Genomic DNA, 20,004 nt, shown 5'->3' on the forward strand with positions numbered 1-20,004 from the left:
TTTTTTTACAGCTAGAGGTAATGGGCATTTATCTTCTTAGTGCTGGAACCCTGGGCTGTGAAGTCTGGTCTGGGGCTGGAATCACTCGCTCCCAGTGTATCCCTCCTGAGTTTTATCCACCATATGTGAATGCGGGGCCATTTGTTTCTCTGCCACCACCGCCGCCTCTTTGCACCACACGGTCTCTTTGCTTGTCTCCACAACTCCGCCCCCTGCCCATCTGGATGAATGTGGCTTCCTTAAATTCTTGCTTGTTTGACTTCTATACAGCTCACTTTTCTGATGGATCTGGGTGTTATTAGTTTTGAGATATGGTTGTGATTCTTTCTATGGTTGCACAAGGAGGCCAAACATATCTACCTACACCTACACCTTGACCGGAAGTCTCAGGAGTTTGTGCTAAGTGTGCAGGGATCACTGGCATTTCTGAGCCATTAGGTGGAGAAGGGGAGGGGGAGAAGAAATAAGAAAACAGGACCAGGGGTAGAGAAAACAAGATGCAAGTGGCACAGACAGAGCAGCAGAAGGAAGGACCACCTGTGATAGGCCCAGAGATCACGTGGAGGGACTCAGCCATAGGATGGCTGGAGGAAGGGATGATGGGATGAACAGGGACATCTCAGTGGGCCATGGAAGGACTCATGATGTTGGGGAATCCAGTGGGTTTGGCGATGACATTTTGCCTTCCCAGGTCACATACTCCTCAGAGCAGAAGGGAACCCCAGCCACCCCTTTGCCCCCCACCCCCAGGAAGGGTCAGGTCATTGCTCCTCCCTTCTTTGCTTGGAAAACAGGCAGGAGGGCCTCTGAAAGACTAACCAGAGTGATTTGTTTTCAGTTCAATGTTAAAAAATCCACGGAGCCCGTCCAGCCCCGAGCCCTCCTCAAGTTCCCAGACATCTACGGACCCAGGCCAGCTGTGACAGCCCCGGAGGTCATCAACTATGCCGACTACACGCTGAAGAGCATAGAGGAGCCTGCTGTGTCTGCCAGCCGCCAGGCCCCGAATGACAGCCGCCTCAAGAGGCAGGTCACAGAGGAGCTGTTTATCCTTCCTCAGAATGGTAGGCGTCTCCTGCCCCTCAATCTTCCATGAGCAACCCTCAGGGGGTTTGTCAGTGTCTGTGTAGACGCTGGGCATGGCCAGCCTCCCGAGTCTGTGACATTTGACACTGGGCAAGCAGTTGGGCACAGGGCCTCAGGATTACTGCCCTTTATTCCTGCTGCCATGTTGCCACATTGCATCTCCCCAAGGCCCCTAGCTTTTCCCTAGGAAATGGAGAGTTTCTTTTAAGTCACATGTCCAACTATTGAGAGGGGATAGAGTTGTGGTTAAAACCGTGGGTTCAGAGTCATGAGTTCAATTCTCTCCCCTCTTATATACTTGTTGTGTGGCCTTGGTCATGTTGCTAATTTCTTTGGGCTTCAGTTTCCTCATCTGTAAAGTGGGCTCATACCATTATCTGCTCAGTAAAGTGTATATAAAATAATGCATACAAAGTGCTTAGCTCAGTGCCTGGCACTATGATGCCAAGAATGCAACTCCTTTAGGTGGCCAGTGCTATGCTGGGCACTGGGGCAGATATGCAACGCAGAGACAGTCCTTAACTTGAAGGAGCATGCAGTCCTTCATAAGGAGGTGAACACTGCAGCTGGGAGAATGGAGTCTGTCATTTGGGATTTTGTTTTATGTGGTTGGAGACAGAGATGGAGACAGAAGCAGCATAACCAGCTTTGACACTGACCCCACTCCTAACATATGTCCTGGACTGGGTCCCACTGTACCCCATGCTGGCCAATAAATGAGTAAGTGCCCCTCCAACCTGGCTCAGAACCACGGTGATTAGCCTGGCATTACTGCAAGAACAAATTCACACAGTGCCTATGGCATGAATGAATCCTGGTTGGCTTCTAGCCTTCAGGTTTGTCAGCCCACATTTTACAAAGATTTAAACTACACCCACTGCCCTGGCTGGTGTGGCTCAGTAGATTGAGCAATGGCCTGAGAACCAAAGGGTTGCAGGCTCAATTCCCAGTCAGAGCACATGCCTGGAATGTGGGTCAGGTCCCCAGTTGGGGGTGCATGAGAGGCAACCACACGTTAATGTTTCTCTCCTTCTCTTTCTCCCTCCTTTCCCCTCTCTAAAAATAAAGAACTAAAATCTTATAAAGAATAAAAATAAACTACACCCACTGAAAACTTGTGAAAAAATTTGCTTGAGGACCCTTGGGGGTGCTAATTATAATCAATATAATGGCCTTGGCCGGTGTGGCTCAGTTGGTTAGAGCATTGTCTCATAACTGAAGGGTTGCAGGTTCGATTCCCAGTCAGGGCATATACCTAGGTTGTGGATTTGATTGTGGATTCGATCCCTGGTATGGGCACATTTGGGAGGCAACCAATCAATGCTTCTCTCTCACATCGATGTTTCTCTCCCTCCCTTCTTCTCTCTCTTCCTCTCTCTCTGAAAGCAACAAAAAAATGTCCTCAGGTGAGGATTTTAAAAAATCACAATCATGAAGGGCTCCCCTTTCTTGGAAGCTTCAGGTTTCTCAAGGCTCGGATGAAGCCACAATGGGACACTCTTTACCAGGGAGAACAGGAGAGCAAATCAGAGTCTGAAACTTAGAAAAATTCAGAACACATTAGTTTGTCTTCTCCTGTTCATGTTTCCTCATTCCTCTCTGCATTCCATAATGCAGCAACAAAGCTCTTTTTCCTCAGAAGTCTACCAAGAGTTGATTGGTTTAGCAGGCATTGACCAGAAGTAAGGAAGCACAGGGGTAGAGGATGCAAGATCCATCAGATCCTGTGTCAGGAGGTGGTCACCAGGATCTGCTCCCACAAGCTACAGTCCTCATCAGCTCCTTTGTAGACTCAAAGTCCTAATTTGTTTTTTCACTTTTATTTTGTATTGGTTTCAGGTGTACAGCTCAAATTCCCAATTCTTAAAGCTGAATCCACTCCTGCTTCTCCAAGTGGTGCTGGCTTGGTTTGGTTTTGATTTGGTTTTGATTTTGAAGGCTGAGGTGGTCTGAGGGCCGAGAGCTTGGGGTGCCCAATGAGCCCCTCTGACACTGACCTTGCTGCAGTTGTCCCTGTGGTGACCTTGGAAGCCACCTGGGTCCTTTGTGCACGTGTATCTCACTTTACACATTGCTCAGATCCTGGACAACCTGTTCCTTGTTTATATGCACCAGGGATGTTTTTTACTACATGCAGGAACCCAGTAATGACCTATTTTGGAAATCAAATACTCCTTTATATTTCTGCCCTCTCAATTAGTTCCGAAAATCAAAATTTTTTAAATTTCAATTTGCTTAACGTGGAGTCTGTAATGGTTGCTAGATTCTTTAATTCTTGTATTATATTTGAATAATAAGAGTCTTCCAGATGTTTGGCTCCTGTTCAAGGGATGGGCAGAACTAGAAATATTTGTTCTTAGGAACTTCTGAATTAAAGGTAAGGTCCATTCATTCAGCAAGTATTTATTGAACATGCACCAAAAATCAAATCCACTATCCCTGACCTTGCCCCCAGCATCTCCTGACTCATTCTTTGACATTTATATGTGGCAATGAACTCCTGGGGAGCAGACTGGACTCTGTGGGAGAGATGGAGCTGGAGATGGATTGGGGATGGTTTGTCTGAAACGGTGACCAGAACCGTACAGGCTATGACAGTTTTTCTTATTGAAAGCTCCCCATAGGCCAGGCCTTGGGCTAAGTACTTTCCCTACTTTATTTTATTTAATACTCATATTAACTCTAGGAAAAAAGTGCTGTTGTCATTCCCATAGCACAGAAAAGGGAACTGAGATTTGAAGCAATCAAGTAACTTGTTCAAGGTCACATAACTTTTGTAACAATTCATGTCTGTCACCAAAGCCCATGTCTTGACCATTGGGCTGTGATGGCCTCTTGAAATGCAAGGCCCAGGACCACAGGTATTTCTATCATGATTTTGTACCTGCCTAGGAAGCTTTGAGTTTGAGTTTGAGTTTGAATTGGTGGCATAGATGGCAGAGATGGGAAAGGTGTCATCTGGAAAGCAGGACCTCAGTGTGGGTGGCCGTGACGGCTTTACCTTCTTGACAGGTGTGGTGGAGGATGTCTGTGTCATGGAGACCTGGAACCCAGAGAAGGCTGCCAGCTGGAACCAAGCCCCCAAACTCCACTACTGCCTGGAGTATGACCAGCAGAAAGCGGAACTCTTTGTGACTCGCTTGGAAGGTATGCTCGCTGTTGACTTCCAGGGGCTTCCATGTGTCTGTCTCCCCTGGAGGGGCTGTGCAGGAGTGATGGGAGCATCCGCAGTGGGGGGACTGGTGCTAGGTCACACTCTGTAACAAACAGACCCTGAGACGCATGATTCTCAGACACATTGGGGGTCTTTCTCTCTCTCATGTAACTGTCCAAAGTGGAGATTCCTGGTAGGCAGACATCTTTCCTCCCAATGGTGATTCAGGGACCAGGCTCCTTCCATCTGCAGCTTCATAATCCTCCCAGGCCTCCTTGTCATCTGTATCTAGCAGATGGAGAGGGGAGAGGCGGGGAAGGACACAAACATTCCTTAAAAAGTATTTGCACATGGTATGCATCACTCTTGCTCATATCCCATGGACTGGAACTCAGTCCCATGGCCACTGGCTGTAAAGGAGCCTGGGAAATGTGGCCCAGCAGGTGCCCAGCAAAAAGAGGAAATGAGGTTTTGGTGAACAACTAGCCATCTCTGCCACAGGTGCCTTTGACATTGTACAGGGCTTTGTTCTGCACACAGAACAGGTTCTGAGTGGCCAGCATTCCTGGAACCAGGTAATCTTTCTGAAGGGGTCAGGTTGTCCCTGGTCTATCTACCCTGACAACTCACATTACCATCAGCAAACAAAGCTAAGATTTTGCAAAGGAATCAGGGTTAACAAGGGGCTCCTTTGTGGCTCATGGAAGCTAGAAGCCGTGGACAGGATAAATTGGACTTTCATTTTTAATTAAAAAAAATTTTTTTTAGGTAGTGTCTTTTCTTTTAATTTTTTTAAATATTCTTTTAGCATTTTTCTATACTTTATTATATCTGGCCTTGACAATGGTCCCATTGAAACTGAGGTCTAGCAATATCAGGCGACGTGTCTAAGATCACTCCAACTAACTGGTACCAGAGCCAGGACTACACCCAATTCCCTTGAAGCTCTGTGGAAAGTTCTTTCTATCAGGGCTCATGGCCTTGGTTCTTTCCTTCCTGGGAACATCAGCTACTGCGATTCATGTTATCATTCAGGAACGAGTCCTCAAATCACCACTGGTGCAAAGTTTCACATTGTGCAGCACTGAAAACACCCAGGTTTGCAGTATAAAATGACATTGATGAGGTTGAGGCCCAGTGAGTCATGTCACACGTGGTTGTATGGTAAGTATCTAAAGTACAGAACAAACAGATCGTGGTGTCACCAGCCACACAAATAAATGTCATCAGCAGTTTCTGGGCTCTGGCACCTTGGAGAAATCTCAGAGTCATGAGGTGGGAAGGGCACAGGGGAGCACCAAGTGTTGTCCTTGTGCTCTGAGGATGACCAGTATGTGCTGACACTGGCCCCCTCAGATAAGAGAACCATCTCTCATTGTCTTTCTGAAAGGCGATTCTACAAAGCAAAGGTGGGCAGCCCCGGGGTTCCCCACACACCCACCGTCATGACCTTCAAGCCAGCTTCTGCAGCTCAAGGCAGGGCCGTGCTCCTCCCCTCCTTGGGTCTCAAGAAGTTCCATGTTGGTGTTGCTTTGTCCCTGGCTGCAGCTGTGACCAGTGACCATGACGGAGGCTGTGACTGCTATGTCCAAGGCAGTGTGGCCAACAGGATGGGCTCTGTGGAGGCCCAGACGGCCCTGAAGAAGCGGGAGCTGCACACCACCTGGGAGGAAGGCCTGGCGCTCCCCCTGGCGGAGGAGGAGCTCCCCACAGCAACCCTCACGCTGACCCTGAGGACCTGCGATCGCTTCTCCCGCCACAGTGTGGCTGGGGAGCTTCGCCTTGGCCTGGATGGGGTGTCTGTACCTCTGGGGACTGCCCAGTGGGGGGAGCTGAAGACTACAAGTAAGGTAAGGCTACCTCCCTCCAGGAAAGGTAGAACCTGGTAGTGGAGCATTGCGTGACAGGCCTGGGCCGGTGCTCATGGAACAAGCTTTAGAGAATCTCCCAGCTCAGGTGTCTGTGTGTGTGAGTGCGAGTGTGTGCGTGTGTGTGTGTGTGTGTGTGTGTGTGAGAAAGGCTGGAGTCTTAACAGGGTGGAGGGCTGGAGCAGACCCATAGCCCGGGATTTGAGATGCCTGGGGTCTAATTTTGTTTTTGCCTTGCCAGGCAAGGACCTCCCCTGCCATCATGTTGAAAGTGTGTTGGCAGTATTTTCCTCATTTAAATTCATTTCTGATTCCTATGCACCTACTATGTGCCAGGCACTGCAGGAGAGATGAGCACCAGGTGGTGCTGGGACTCTGCATTTGCAGACAAGGGGACTGAGGCTTAGAGTAGTTCAGCCACCAGTGCAGGGTCGCCCATCTGAGACATGGGAAGCTCTGTGTTGAGGCCAGGCTGGCCTCTCTGGAAACCTGTGCCATGCCCTCGCCGCCATGCCACGTAAGTGCCTGACTGTGTGAGGTGCCAACAGCAGGCGTCTCTCCTGATGGACCCTGTAGGGGCGGGGAGTACACTTTCACTCCCACCTGCTCCCCATTTTGCTACAATCTCTTTCTTGCTTGATTTTTCTCCTTTTCCAAGGTTTGGAAAATTGATAGACATTGACAGCCACTCTCAGCTGGAACCAGGCTATTCCAAAGCACACTCTCTAATTAACGTGTAGTTTGGGATTTGTGTGGAATCATAGCTGGGGGCCCTGGGAAGAATAATGAACACTTTGGTTAGTTCATCTGGTAAACCAGCTTTCTCCAGAGGTAGAGGGGCTCCCCCAGGGCTCTGGAGTCTTTGGTGACACCCCTAAAAGATGGAACTTCAGCCTATCTAGGGAGACGTCTCAGGCACCAAAGTTGCATCTATCCTTCCCCCTAGAAGGGTAAAAATCATTCATTCATTCCATAAATACCTCGCTGGATTTCTACCATGTGCCAGCCACCATGCCAGGAGCTAGAGACACAGCAGTAGGTAAGACAAGGCCCCGCCTTTATGGCTCGTTCACTCTAATAATCGTCACACACGTTACAGTTGTCACTGTTGCATAAATATACTCTCACATCCACTTGGACCACTGGCCTGTTTCCCACAAATGTGAGCAGTCTCAGAGGGCAGCCTGGAGTCAGGGATAGGAGGTGGCACTCAGTGTATGCGGCAGGAGAGGGCCCCTGGCCCCCGCTGGAGGGTGTGGGCCATGTGGACAGGTAGGTGGAGCCTTCAGTCTCTGCAGCCCGGAATGGGTTAACAAAGGTGCCCACGGTGCCCTGGTTCTCACTGGAAGACACTCAGCCAAAAGTGGCATGTGCGTCACCAGGGACCATACGGCGACCCACTCCAAGGGCAGCTTGTATGATTCACTGAGAGCTTAAGAGAAAGACTCAGAGGGAGGGCAGGAAAAACCAGGCAGAGGATGGAGAAAGAAAGCAGGTTATAGACATGCTTTTTTCGTTCAGCTTTGTTTTCTTGTACTCTGCTGATATTGCATGTTTTACAAATTGAAAGCAAGACCCTCCACCTTCAAAAGATTATGACTAACTTTATTGCAATACTCACTTCACTGTGCTGACCTGGAATTGAACCCCTAGTACCTCCTACGGCATACCTGTATTTTTGTCAGCAGGCACTTGAAGCAGCAGGGCTGAGGGGCAGATGCTGTTAGACCCTTTGGGCTTGTCCAGGACTCCTGGCACTCTACACAAAGGTCCAGGCTCCTTTCACCTGGGGCGGGGGGAGTGCTGAAATCTGGGCCTCCAATAAGTGCCCTTGAATCAGGACGCTGGTGCCCATCCAGCTCTGTTGCCACCCCACTGGGTGCCTGGACAAGTCCCCGGACCTCAGTTTCCTCACTGTGAAATGAGTTTGGAGTACACTCCAAGGACACCAAAGAGCACTGGAGTTAGGACTTGGACTTTGCTCCCAGACCATACCTCCATTTAAGGCTCGGTTTTGCTGTATGTGGCTTCATGGCCTCAAGCAGTGACATGCCCTTTCTGAGCATCAGGGTCTTATGCTTCAAATGGGAATAAAATCAGCATTGCTCTTGGGGTTGTTGCCAAGATTAAATGGGATGTCTCTCCCTTCTTTCTCATAAATAGTTATTGTGTGTTAACTGTGTGCTGGCTGCTGGGGATGGCTCTGTGGAGTTTACAGCCTAGTGGGATAGATAATATAATTACACCCGGCATATAATAAGTGTTTAATTAATGTTAGCTGCTATTATTCATGTCATTGCCAAAGTTCCTGGCAGCTCCCAAATCATTCCATCATATGACTAGTCACTTGCGGCTAGTTGAATCATTGGTGTCATGTCGAAGACATTTTCCTGGATGAAAGGCAGAGGGCTGCCGAGCTCCTCCATCTAGCCTCACCCCCAAAGCCCAGACTGGCCCCCATTCATCCAGAAACTATGTTCCCACTTAATCTTAAGAAGTAGTGGTTGTCCTTCCTTAATAACTAATGGAGCTAAAGCAAACAGTTCCATGGTGCTTAGTGTGCCAAGCACTGTTCTAAGCCATTCAATATTGTCATTTAACTTCTACAGCCCCATTGGTTGAGGTTATTATTCCCATTTCTTCAAATGGAGGCCTGGGAAAGTTAAGTAACTTGCCTGAGGTCGCATAAATAGCAGATGGTAGGATTGGAACTCAGGCCCAGATAGTCTGGTCCTAGAGTCTATACTCTTAACACTACCTTTGGACTATGACAAACACCCACCTTCCGTGGTGGCTCTTTTGGTCATTTTTGTCCCTCGATGGATCTGTTGAAATCCCCAACAAATCTTTGTAGGAATTTCCTTGGGGACGCTGTAAAGCTGCAGATAGGGATAGACATGGTGGATGCTTCTCGGAGGGTTCCACACCTCCTGCAGAGCGCAGTCACTGCCTGCGGTCTCTGGTGCATTACCTAACATCATATGCCTGGATTTGTGTTGACATAGCTGGCCATTCTGTTGACTAAGCAAGGCCCTGCTGAGCATTAGTACATGGCATTATTGACTCTCTCAGCACTGTAGGGACTGGAAGAAATGATCTTTTCAGAGTAATGGATCACAATTCCCCACTGTCCCAGGAACCTGATGGGTCAAAGCAGTGGTTCTCCAACTGTGTCCTCCAACTCTGTTCCCCAGAACCCTAGCATTCTACAAAGATGTCCTAGGAACTTGGGGCAGGGGCAAGTGAAGGGTAAGAGGGAGTCCTGGCCTTCTGTCCCTGCCACATCCTGAGTGGCATCTCTTTGAGCTGCTTTATATGTTGGATTTGAATACTAGGTATTTGGAAAATCCCATTTTGTGGCAAACAAAACCAACTCGTATTGAAACAGATGCCACATATAATTCTTTTGTGCCCTCCTCCTTTCTGCAAAGGGAGGAGAATCCAGCGTTGATGGGTAAATGGTTTCTAGGATGCCTGCTGGACACAGGCAGTGTGACCCTAGCCTTGGCCTTAGACTTAGTGGCTGGGGCAGGAGCCACTTTCAATGAAGCTGTCTCTGACATCCTTCTGTCTGTTTTAGGAGCCCTCTGCTGGTACTGGAGAAGTCCTTCTCTCTGTCAGCTACCTCCCGGCTGCCAACCGCCTCCTGGTCGTGCTGATTAAGGCCAAGAACCTCCACTCTAGCCAGTCCAAGGAGCTCCTGGGGAAGGGTGAGTGAGGTGTGAGAGGAAGGAGCCAGGGCCCCTCTGGCCTCTGGGAATGTGTGCAGAGGGAAGACAATGGGGACGGGTGAGCAGGGACGTGAGGCATGAGTACATTTGTGGAGTCAGCCTCAGCTGGTAGTGTCCTCTACCCCAAGCTCACAAATTAATTTTTAAAGGGCACAGTCACTTCTTTAAGTTCATATCCATGTACTCCTTGGCCAATCCCACTCATCAGGGCTCAGGTAGGAGCTCATACCTGCCAGGGACTTCCAATCTTGGAGATCCACCGTGAGAAGAACCAGTCTTACCTTTGAGTCATAGGAAGCCAGGAGTCTGGCTTATAGCCATGGAGGAGAGTATCTGGGCTGTAGAGGAAACTTGGCCCTGACCTTGTCACCCAGACCTGGTTGGGCTTACCTTATGAACAGGCATCGACAAGCCCCGGTTCCCCTTCTGTCTCAGCTAAGCCATCCTTACGCTCCCCACACCCACCCCAGTCTCTTCTCATTTCTCGGCCTTTGCCAGCCTGCTACCCTCGCATCAGCAGAGTGTGGGTGCTGGCAGAAGGCGTGTGGGCTCCTGGGCTGAGGCGGCCTGAAGCGTAGGGCATCCATGCCCCATATACCCAAATAAACATCTCTTCAACGTTCTGGAAGCCTCGGTTTCTCCTTCTGGTACCTCAGCCCAGGCCCCCAGTCAGGGGACCGAACAAGTTTTCTTTCCAGAGCCAGAAAGCCCCCCTGTTTATCCACATGGGACCTGGACCTGTAGCCAAGTGCTCATAGCAGGATATAAATAAATAGATATTTATAGCAGGATGCAAATAAAGAATTAAGTGTTCAGAATCTTTGAGGAAAACGTTGTGGTGAATGAGATCAGAAGCACCAGCCCTGCTGACAGATCCCTGAGCCAAAAGTCAGAATCCAATGCTTTTTCCTCCTCCCCTCCAGACAGTTCTTCACCTCCTGCTCTTTTTTAATAGCTCCCGTCAGGGCAACTACAGCACAACACTTTGTCCCTCACACATCTGCTGAAATAACAAACTCACCCCCTGGGGTGGGGATTATTATAGCAATAAATGCAGAGTAATAATTATTCTCACATTAGCTTTGGAAACTTGGACTAATGAAAACATAATCTGGGTCCCGAGCCTTGTGATGTGTCATGGGAAGGCTCATCTGGTGACCTGTTTCCCTGAGGGAAGTGGGGTACAAATTTCCTGGTGGGGAGCAGCTCTATCGATACAGTGCCCCATGGGGGACAAGGCAGCCTGCCCTCACCCTCCACATGAAGTTGGGGTCCTTAAATAAAACTTTCAAAAGGACAGAGGAGAAGAACTCATCCAGCCAGCAGGTGGCCTACTATCTTAATAATAGACAAAAATGCTTGGATGGAGAACCAAGGGCATGAAGACATTGGATGGCTGAGTTTTTCTGGATTGAGTTTGCAGTCACACTGCAGAGTGTCTGAGCCTGGCTTGATGTGGGACATAAAGGCACTTGGAGAACCTACTGGCAAAGGTGGTTTCCCTGCCTGTCCCCTAGCATGACATAATCATGGGCCACCCAATGGTCAGCCTTAATGCCATTGTCTGTTTTCCATACTGGAGTATTCATTCTATTAGGCAGGAGCTTTTGCTCTATTCCCATGTCTAGACTAGTGTCTGCTATATGGCGGGCATTTTATAATTGTTGAATTAATACCTGCCCCATGAAGGGGTGGGTGGGGGTGGGGCATACAGAGAAGGAGTCTCAGTGCAGATCTTGAGCCAGAGGCTCTTTCTCTCCATCCCTAAGAGAGAGCATTGTCCTGGGCCTCACCACATCCCAGAAGCTAACTCTTGACCCTTCTCTCTGTCTCTCTTTCCCCTCTGTCCCTCCCCAGATGTCTCTGTCAAGGTGACCTTAAAGCACCAAGCTCGGAAACTGAAGAAGAAGCAGACGAAACGAGCCAAGCACAAGATCAATCCCGTGTGGAATGAGATGATCATGTTCGAGCTGCCCGATGACCTGCTGCGGGCCTCCAGCGTGGAGCTGGAGGTGCTGGGCCAGGAGGAGGAGGGGCAGAGCTGCACGCTGGGCCACTGCAGCCTGGGCTTGCACGCCCCGGGTTCCGGGCGCAGCCACTGGGAGGAGATGCTCAAAAACCCACGCCGGCAGATTGCCATGTGGCACCAGCTGCACCTGTAGGCAGCTCCGGGGCCACCTCCCTTCTCGGGCACGGGCCCTGCCCCTTCGGTCCCAGCTCTCCTCTGCGACCTCCTCTTTGTGCCATATCCTCATTCTGACACCCAGAAGACAGATGTTATTTGCAAAGGCCAGGACCCTGGTCCTCTCTCATCACACTCCCGTTTCTAAAGAATGAGCAAAGCCCACCAGGGCAGGGCAGTGTGTGGGCATTTGGGCCGCACTGAGGAATGCATTTTGCTCATCTGTGTCATTGAGGAGACACTTATCAAATACAGCCCATGGGCAGGTTTTGCAGCTGGGGGTGGGAGAGGTCAGTTCAGGTGTAGAAAAAGCTGAATCTGGGGAGTAATGGTGCAAAGAATGTGTTTTTTTTTTTTAAAGTGAGCACTTCAAAAATGATAAAGAAAATAGTGTTCTGGATCAACTCATAGAATTGGAGACTGTCGGGGTATGGAGTCATGCTCCCGAGCCAAGGCAGTAGTAACCCAGCAGTTCTCAAACCTTAGCGTGGGAAGAAGTCACCAGCGGATTCCTGGGCCCACCTGTAGACATTCCAAGTCAGTGTTCCTGGCCGGACCCCGGGGGCCTGCCTTTTTAACAAGCACATCAGGCTTGAATGTAGAGGCTGGAGCGCTGCACTTGGAGAAATCCCTTCTACGACATTCCAGACCGGTTTTCACAGTCCTTGTGGGGGTCCAGCACCCTGGGGCAGCCACTTCCACTGCCGGACATCTCAGCCGTCGGTGTGAAATTTGGAAGCCTCTGTGTTCTTTCATTTCATTATCTTAATATTTTCATTTGTGCTTTTTCAGATCCTGCTCTTGGATTGAATTTGTACTTTTTATTGAAAACTTTCTTGTTTTATTATCTCAAAACCAGTTTATATTATATTCAGGGGGACCTTCCTTGACCACATATGAGTAGGATCCCCCCTATTAGTCATTGGGCACTAGTTGTCACACCCACCAGCATCACCAAAGTGGCCCTCTGAGACAGACCCATCCCTTCCAGCAGTCCAGCCACATCAAGAAGAATTTAGTTGCGGGGAGGGGCACGTATTAATTTAGCCTTTTACATCTGGCTATGTGGAGGTGGAGAAGGAAGAGAACTTTAAATAGGAAACAAAGACTTTTACAAGTGTGCCTCCCGCTTCTATTTTCAGGGCCTATCACTTTAAAATCAGTAAACCACCAGCATCTAGGTTTCAGATTCCTACCTTATTGTTCCAAATAGCTGTCCACATCATTACTTAAACTATGAGCCTCCTGGAGTGCATGTAATAGTTGCCCATGAACCAGGCCTCCTGGGTTCTATTGTTGGTCATCTGATGCTCAGGTCTGATGACATGGCAGCTCTGTCTGTGTGAACTATGTGATACACGAAAGAGTGCTCAAAAGCTCTAGGTGCTCCCTGGCTACCAACAAACTCTGAGGCCACCAGCAGACCATCTTGAAACTTTCAGTTGGTAGCTCACAATGCCTGGCAGGTGCAGAACCACCCCAGACATTTCCAGAACCGTGAATTCTGCATTTGGACTCCTTAATACTGACGTCCGAACTCCAGGCCTTCCGATGTCACCCAAGTACTGATCTAAAAGAGATTTCCTAGACAAGATGGGTAAGGGCTCTCCTTCAACCTTCAATGAGTCAAGTCATTTTTTGGCCTCTCCCTGAGATTCTGAGCAGGGACCTTATCACCCTTAGTTATTATTTTTACTTTCTGTCCAGAAGTAGAAAAGCACAAGATCAATCCCTCCCTCCAAAGAAACAAAAAATATCTAACCCCTCTTTAATGGAAAAATCTTACAGATCATTGGAAATCTTGATCACTAAGGTTGACCACCTCCTGCCAAGTTATTTTTTTAGGTAAAACATTTGTTAATTATTTCCTTTATGTCTTTTTGAGACACCCCCTGCCCTGACCGTCATCACTTTGCTCCTCCCCGCCACCTTTATTTTTTGGTTGGCAGGGCTAAAAGAGAACAAACCATACCTTATGTAAGTTGACCAATACTCTCTTCTTGGTAATATCTGCTACTCCGATCTAGAAAAGTCTGGATTGTAGGCTTAAAATCAGGAAACAGGGTTCCGCTTCCTTGTGAATCTATGCACCTGCCTTAGAGTCACACCAAAGGATGTTTTGAGGTGGGTTGGGTAGGGTCTCTGGTCCCAGAAATATCAACTCCACCCACGGTCATTCCATCATGAAGCATTCCTTTCTTTGAATAGCAGAGGTTTAGTTTTCCAGAATTATTAAGTTAAAGGTTGCCCCTGGTAAGAGTCAAATGCCACCACAGAATATAGTGGGTGTCAGTTGTCACTTCCGTTAACAGGCATGTACAGAAACGAGACAGGTTTTATAGGGGTTTTTGTCTGTTGTGTTCACTGGTGTGTTCCAAGCACCTAGAATAAAGCTGGTGCATGGGCTCTCAATTAAATATTTGTTTAATTAATGAATAAAGAATGGATAGAGGAGTAGACAGAAAAGGACACACTGCAGGTGGCATAAAAAGGAGAGTCCTAGCTGATTTCTCAATGGTGAAGCACCAGAAATCTCAGTTGTCCTAGAAATTCATGACATTGAGTATCACCGTTCACCTAATGACAATTTGTAGTTCTCTGTGGAAATGTCATTAATGATAGAAGAGAATATAGTCACTGTGCTCTTTCACCCAAACTTTGTCTTAGTGAATTTTATATTACCCAGAGTTATCAGACTGACAAATCAAAAAACTTCAGTGATCTTTGCATCTGCTTACATTGTACCAGAAACATTGGCAATTTATAGAGTAATTGGCTCTGCATGAGCACATCTGATCTTTTTTGAAAGGAACACCTTGTACTTTGCCAGGGAGTGTTTTCTAAGATGGGTGTGAAGCAGAGGTGAAAATAAAGTAAGAAATCATCTCAGATTGGGCTGTTGCCCATAAGGTGATCTGGTTCTTTCATAGGCATGGTGATGGGGATGAGAATCGGGAGTCCACTTGCATTAATCTGTGACTCTACTTCTTACATCAAATTAATATCTATTTGTTGAGTGCCTATTGATCAAGACCTTGCATGTGTCCATCCATTTCAATATGAGGTATGACTCCTGGTGTGGGTTGAGGAACCAATCACCCCCAATGACACCATATAGAGAGCAAGGTGGGAGAATAGTTCTTCGAGGGCAATTCCTTTGGGACGTGCGGAGTCCTGGGTGGCAGGTGGCTCTAGCCTGAGCCAAATTGAGGTGAGGACCGCAAAAAGAGAACTCTAGCCCTGGTGATTTGTTTCTGCCACCCGTGTGTCCTGTTGTCAGTGCTACGTGGGTGTTCGTTTGCACTTATGAACCGAAGCACAAAAAGAAGCATGAGACATTGTGGTCATATGTCTGGTGTCACACTTTGGAGCAAAAACCTTTCAGTGGTGAATAAATAATTTCCACCTGGGTTAGCTGCCTGGTGTGTTCTTCTTTTCACTTAACATTTTGACATACAAAGTGCAGAAAAGATCATTTGAAAAATACTCATGAATCACTGCCCAGTTTTATAAAACTTAACAAATACAGTTAAAGTTCCTTCAGCCCTTTACTGAGGTGACTCACACCCTGATTTTGAGATTTCTCACCCCAAGCATTTCCTTACGGTTTTGCTGCACGTATATGTAAGCCCTGGGTACCATAGAGTACTTTTGCGCATTTTAAACCTTATTTACGTTTTATCGCACTACTTTTGCTCCACATTAAGAACCTGAGCTTTAGCCATGCAGACGTATGTAGTGCTAGCTCACTTAATTTTGGTTTCTTTATTATATTCCACTACACGGATGTACCACAATCCCATTCTGTCATTGGTGTCCATTTAGATGTTTCCTTCTCTTTCTTGCTGTTGCAGGGCTGCTATGAACATTCTTGTGCGTGTCTCCTTGTGCACATGTGATGTTTCTCAGCGATAACTACCTCGGAGGGAGTAGAGCTGCTGGATAAGAGGTCGCGCTGTGTGCGCGCATGCGCCTTGATGGTCTCCCTTGTGCACGGAATCAGAGGGGTTACATACAAACAAGTAGGGGTGCGAGTGCTCAGAGGGCTTGACTCCACCGTTGAGAAGAAAAATCAGTATCAGTTGGAAACTAGAGGCTTCTCTTTTTCTAATATTCCCCAAACAAAAACTCTGGAAGAGTCAGTGCAGCAACCAATGGTACCCTCTGCACTCCAGATGGTGGGCAGGGACAAGGGAACTCCTGGAGTCCTGTCACCCAGACCCTCCTGGTGGCCGCTGCAGCCCTGGCGGCTGGAGGAAGTGGCTCTGGCATTAAGCCAGCTACAGAGGTTGAATTTTTTTAATGAAGTTTTTATTTTTATAATAAAATAGGAGACGTGGATTTTATCCTGCATAGCCAAATATTATATAAACTATGTCTCATAGGTAACTGTGCATATGGCCCATCGGAGCCCAAAACTAATATTTTAGAGTCTGGATTTATATAAAAGAGGAGATGGGAGAGGGAAGAAGTGTTCATTAATTACTTTATACAAGGCTTTTCCGCTGAATTGCCTTAAATAAACTCTACTCTTGCACATAAGCCACGTCCAGAGCACTGCATTGAGGAGCCGAGACGCTGCAGCCCAGCTTGGCTGTGTCACAGGCCGCATCATGGCCCTGGGCAAGTCACTTGCCTCTAGACCTCAGTTTCCACATCTGTAAGATGAATTTGAACCAAATGATCACTAAGATCCCTTCTAAATTAAAATTTTAAGATTTTGTGATTCTGTGATCTGGATGGGCGCATATTTTGGCCTCCAATCTCACGCTAGCCCCACGCACATGTGCACCTGCCCTCCCTGCCCTGTGTTGGTAATACTTTCTGGCATCTTCTGACAGTCCTTTCTGACAGCCACCCACTCCTCCAGACACTGTGCAATGTCACCTAAGGCTCTGAGTCAGTCTCTTCTCATTTTCTTAACTGCTCATGGATCTGGTGGTAATTTTCCACCCAAGAATTTCTGTTTTTCGAGAGCCAATTGGAAGCACCAGCATTGCAGGAGCTCAGATCCTTAGCATCTGCTCTGTCTCCCTCCCGGGGTGGACACCTGGCAAGGAGAGAGCCACAGGACGCAGTTGTAGTTGGATTGAGAGGGTTGGGCTTCTTCTTGGCGTGAGTTTTGAGGAACTGCCCCTGTGCTCCCCTCCTTCATCTCCTGCAGGTGAGCCAGCACAGATGGTTTGGGATGGGACCATCAGCAGCTTCCCCACACCAGAGACGGAGGCAGGTGCCTACCTGGGAGGAGGTGAGAGGAAGCCAGTCTTGCAGGCTAGAAGCCAGGTATTGCCATGGAAACAGGTCTAGTGGTGGCCACCACGTGATCAGGGCCCTGTGGTGGCTCGTCCTCGGCTGGCTGTGGTCTCCTCTCAATGCAGCCCAGGCTGGAGCATGGTTTTTCTTCCCAATTTCCCATTGGCAAGTGGGGGGTGGCAGAAATCTTAGTTCAGAAACCCAGGGATACAAACCTGGGACAAGCAAGGAGAAACCTGTTTTTCCAGCCAAAAACAAACCAATCAGCCAACAAAATCTCTATGCGGTCCCTTTCCCCTCCAGAGCCAGGTGAGAGGAGCTGTTGAAGCAGAAGAAGGTGCCTGAGGATCTCTTTCTAGGCTGAAAAGGAACAGGTGCTCTCCCTTCAGACAGAGGCATCCATGTCAGCTGTCAGAATAGGTGTTAGTGGCTCTGTATTAAAAGTCACAGGCAACCTGTCACACAGGGCAGCCCCAGGAATTCTGGGTTAGAAAAGGAAACCCCACCACTTCCTAGCACCTACTTCATCCTGACCTAAGAGGTAACAATAATGATGATAATGAGAAAGAGTCAGCATGTACTAACCACTGCTCTGTGCTCAGCACTGAAGATACAGACTCAGGTAAGTGGCTGACCCAAGATCTCCCCACCTGTAAGAGGCAGAGGGGGAATTGGAATCTGGCACAGATCTAACCCTAAAGTCTAGGCTCTGACATACAGCCAGGGGCCAAGGGGTCTTTCTTAGAATGATAACAGATGCAAAGGCAGTAGCTTCAAAATACTACCTGGACCACTCTACAAATTGTCACATAGCAGCCATCAAGTCTGCCGGCAGCCCACCCCTCTCCTGAGTCTCTTTCCAAGGTGAACTCAACTGGCTCTTTGAACCTTAGAGAGGGAAGAAGGGAGCAGCTGGAGAGAAGAGGGAGGGAAGAGCATGGACTAGACCTCAGCCCCTTATCACATCCTCCAAGCCCTGCTTTGGGGAGACCAACCTCCCAAGTACAGATGGAGGAACTTTCCTTTCCTTGCTTCCTGGTGATGAAATTGTTAGCATGTTTCAGATACAGCTGCAAGAGCGGGTCAACTCCATATGGCCAGTAGTGGGACGGGGCTGACCTGGCCACCTGGGCTGGTTCGACACGGATAGCTATGCCACTTTGCTCCTTCCTCCCCTACTCCTCCTTCCGGAAGAGAAGAGAACCAGAACATTCCATGGAAACTAAGGGGTGGCTTTCACAACAGGAAGCCTTTGAGCAACATCTGTGGCGGCCTCCAGGGGCTGCAAGGGATACACCTGGGTGGAAGATGACAGGCACTAAGAAGGCAGAGGTTAAAAAAAAAGGACAAGGGAAGGCCAGCGAAGGAAGCCAGAAGGAGCAGGGGTGGGTGGAGATTTGCATCCGGGAGGAAAAAATTAAAACGCTTATCTGTCGTCACTAAACTTATGCCCATCTTCTTTCTAAAACAATTTGGATAAAACATCTCTTATCACCCACCCCAAACCAGCACCATTAGCAAACTACTGCAGAAAGACCACTCCCCAGGGACCCAGCCAGTAAGTGGAGAATCAATCACGGAAGGCCATGGAGGGAGAATCAGATCTGCGCTACGTCTGTGCATTTCCTCAAAGAGATTCTTGAGTGGGATAAATGCATTCAGGGGGAGGCAGCTTTATTTTTTAATGGTTTCAGTTACACCTCCTTTTGGCTTGACTAGCATGTAAGTTACCTGCTGGAAGTGGACTCGAATGAAGGGAAAGTGAGAGGAGCAGGAAGTAGCTCAAGGCCTTTTCTAGATCTTTCTAACCCCGCACTGAGCACAGGCCTGGGATAGAGGCAAGCAGGCAGAAATTCAACTTGGGTGAGTAAATTTAAATGCTTTTATTAACAATCTTCTTACATTACGAGGATAATATGACAAAAGGAAAGTTTCTGCATACATATTATGATAAACCAACATAGCTCTATTTGTATCCAGTGTTCTAGGTCCCGTCACACAGGTACTATAAAGCGTAGTCTGCAAAATAATAACATCAAGATTTTTTTTCTTTTTTAAGAAAGAAAGTATTAACATGTTAATATGTGTGTGATAATAGACTCCTAGGTATTTCACCCCACCCCCACTATAGTTTTCCTTTATGATTGAAATGAAATGGTTCAGCAGTGTGGGGATGGAGAGAAGGAGAGAGACAGGGGCTGAAAAAGACTGAATCAGACTGCTGGCTCTTCCCGAGAGACAAAGTGAAGACAGGGGTGCTGAGGGCGGCCTGGCCCCTGTCTTTCTGTGAGCAGTACTGTAGCCGGTTGGCTGTCCTTGGACGGAGGGCCCGGTGCCCTTGATGCCCCGTGGCTGCTCTCTCTGAGGTACAGTGCATTGTGGGATTGCTACCCAGGGTGCCCATCCCCTGGCCATGGGTCTGATCCACCGCAGCGGGAGGAAGGCTCGGGCTGGGCCTGGCCTCTCTTGAGCCAGGCCCTGGATGGTATTCCGAGACCCGGTTGGCAGCTAGCTGTGGCTCAAAGAGACCCAGGCAGACCTGGAGGGAAAGGAGGTGGGCATTGGCAGAACAGACCCACCCTGACTGTATGTATGGGGTGGGCCTACTAGAAACTGAGGTCCGTTGGTAGGATGGTGGGGAAGAGCAGGTCAGTGGCTCAGAGGGGACTTGGAGATGGGGGAGCCAAAAGGCAGCAGCTGCCCTCTGTCTCCCTTCATCTGCAACCCCAT

The 20,004-nt window shown here is 48.4% G+C and overlaps 1 protein-coding gene across 1 annotated transcript in view; it reads left to right on the forward strand.

Moving 5' to 3' along the window:
* SYT13 (synaptotagmin 13) overlaps nt 1-15,431 on the forward strand; it is a 42,440-nt gene extending 27,009 nt beyond the window's left edge. The window contains exons 2-6 of the mRNA XM_090262280.1: nt 839-1,064; nt 4,099-4,233; nt 5,789-6,090; nt 9,689-9,818; nt 11,697-15,431. Coding sequence (XP_090118406.1) covers nt 839-1,064; nt 4,099-4,233; nt 5,789-6,090; nt 9,689-9,818; nt 11,697-12,001 — 1,098 coding nt within the window. The 3' untranslated portion in view covers nt 12,002-15,431. The remainder of the gene's footprint in view (nt 1-838; nt 1,065-4,098; nt 4,234-5,788; nt 6,091-9,688; nt 9,819-11,696) is intronic.
* The last annotated feature ends 4,573 nt before the right edge of the window (nt 15,432-20,004 follow it).

This window comes from Furipterus horrens, unplaced genomic scaffold, assembly GCF_987537825.1.
Source record: "Furipterus horrens unplaced genomic scaffold, mFurHor1.1.pri manual_scaffold_2, whole genome shotgun sequence".
NCBI classification, from domain to species: domain Eukaryota; kingdom Metazoa; phylum Chordata; class Mammalia; order Chiroptera; family Furipteridae; genus Furipterus; species Furipterus horrens.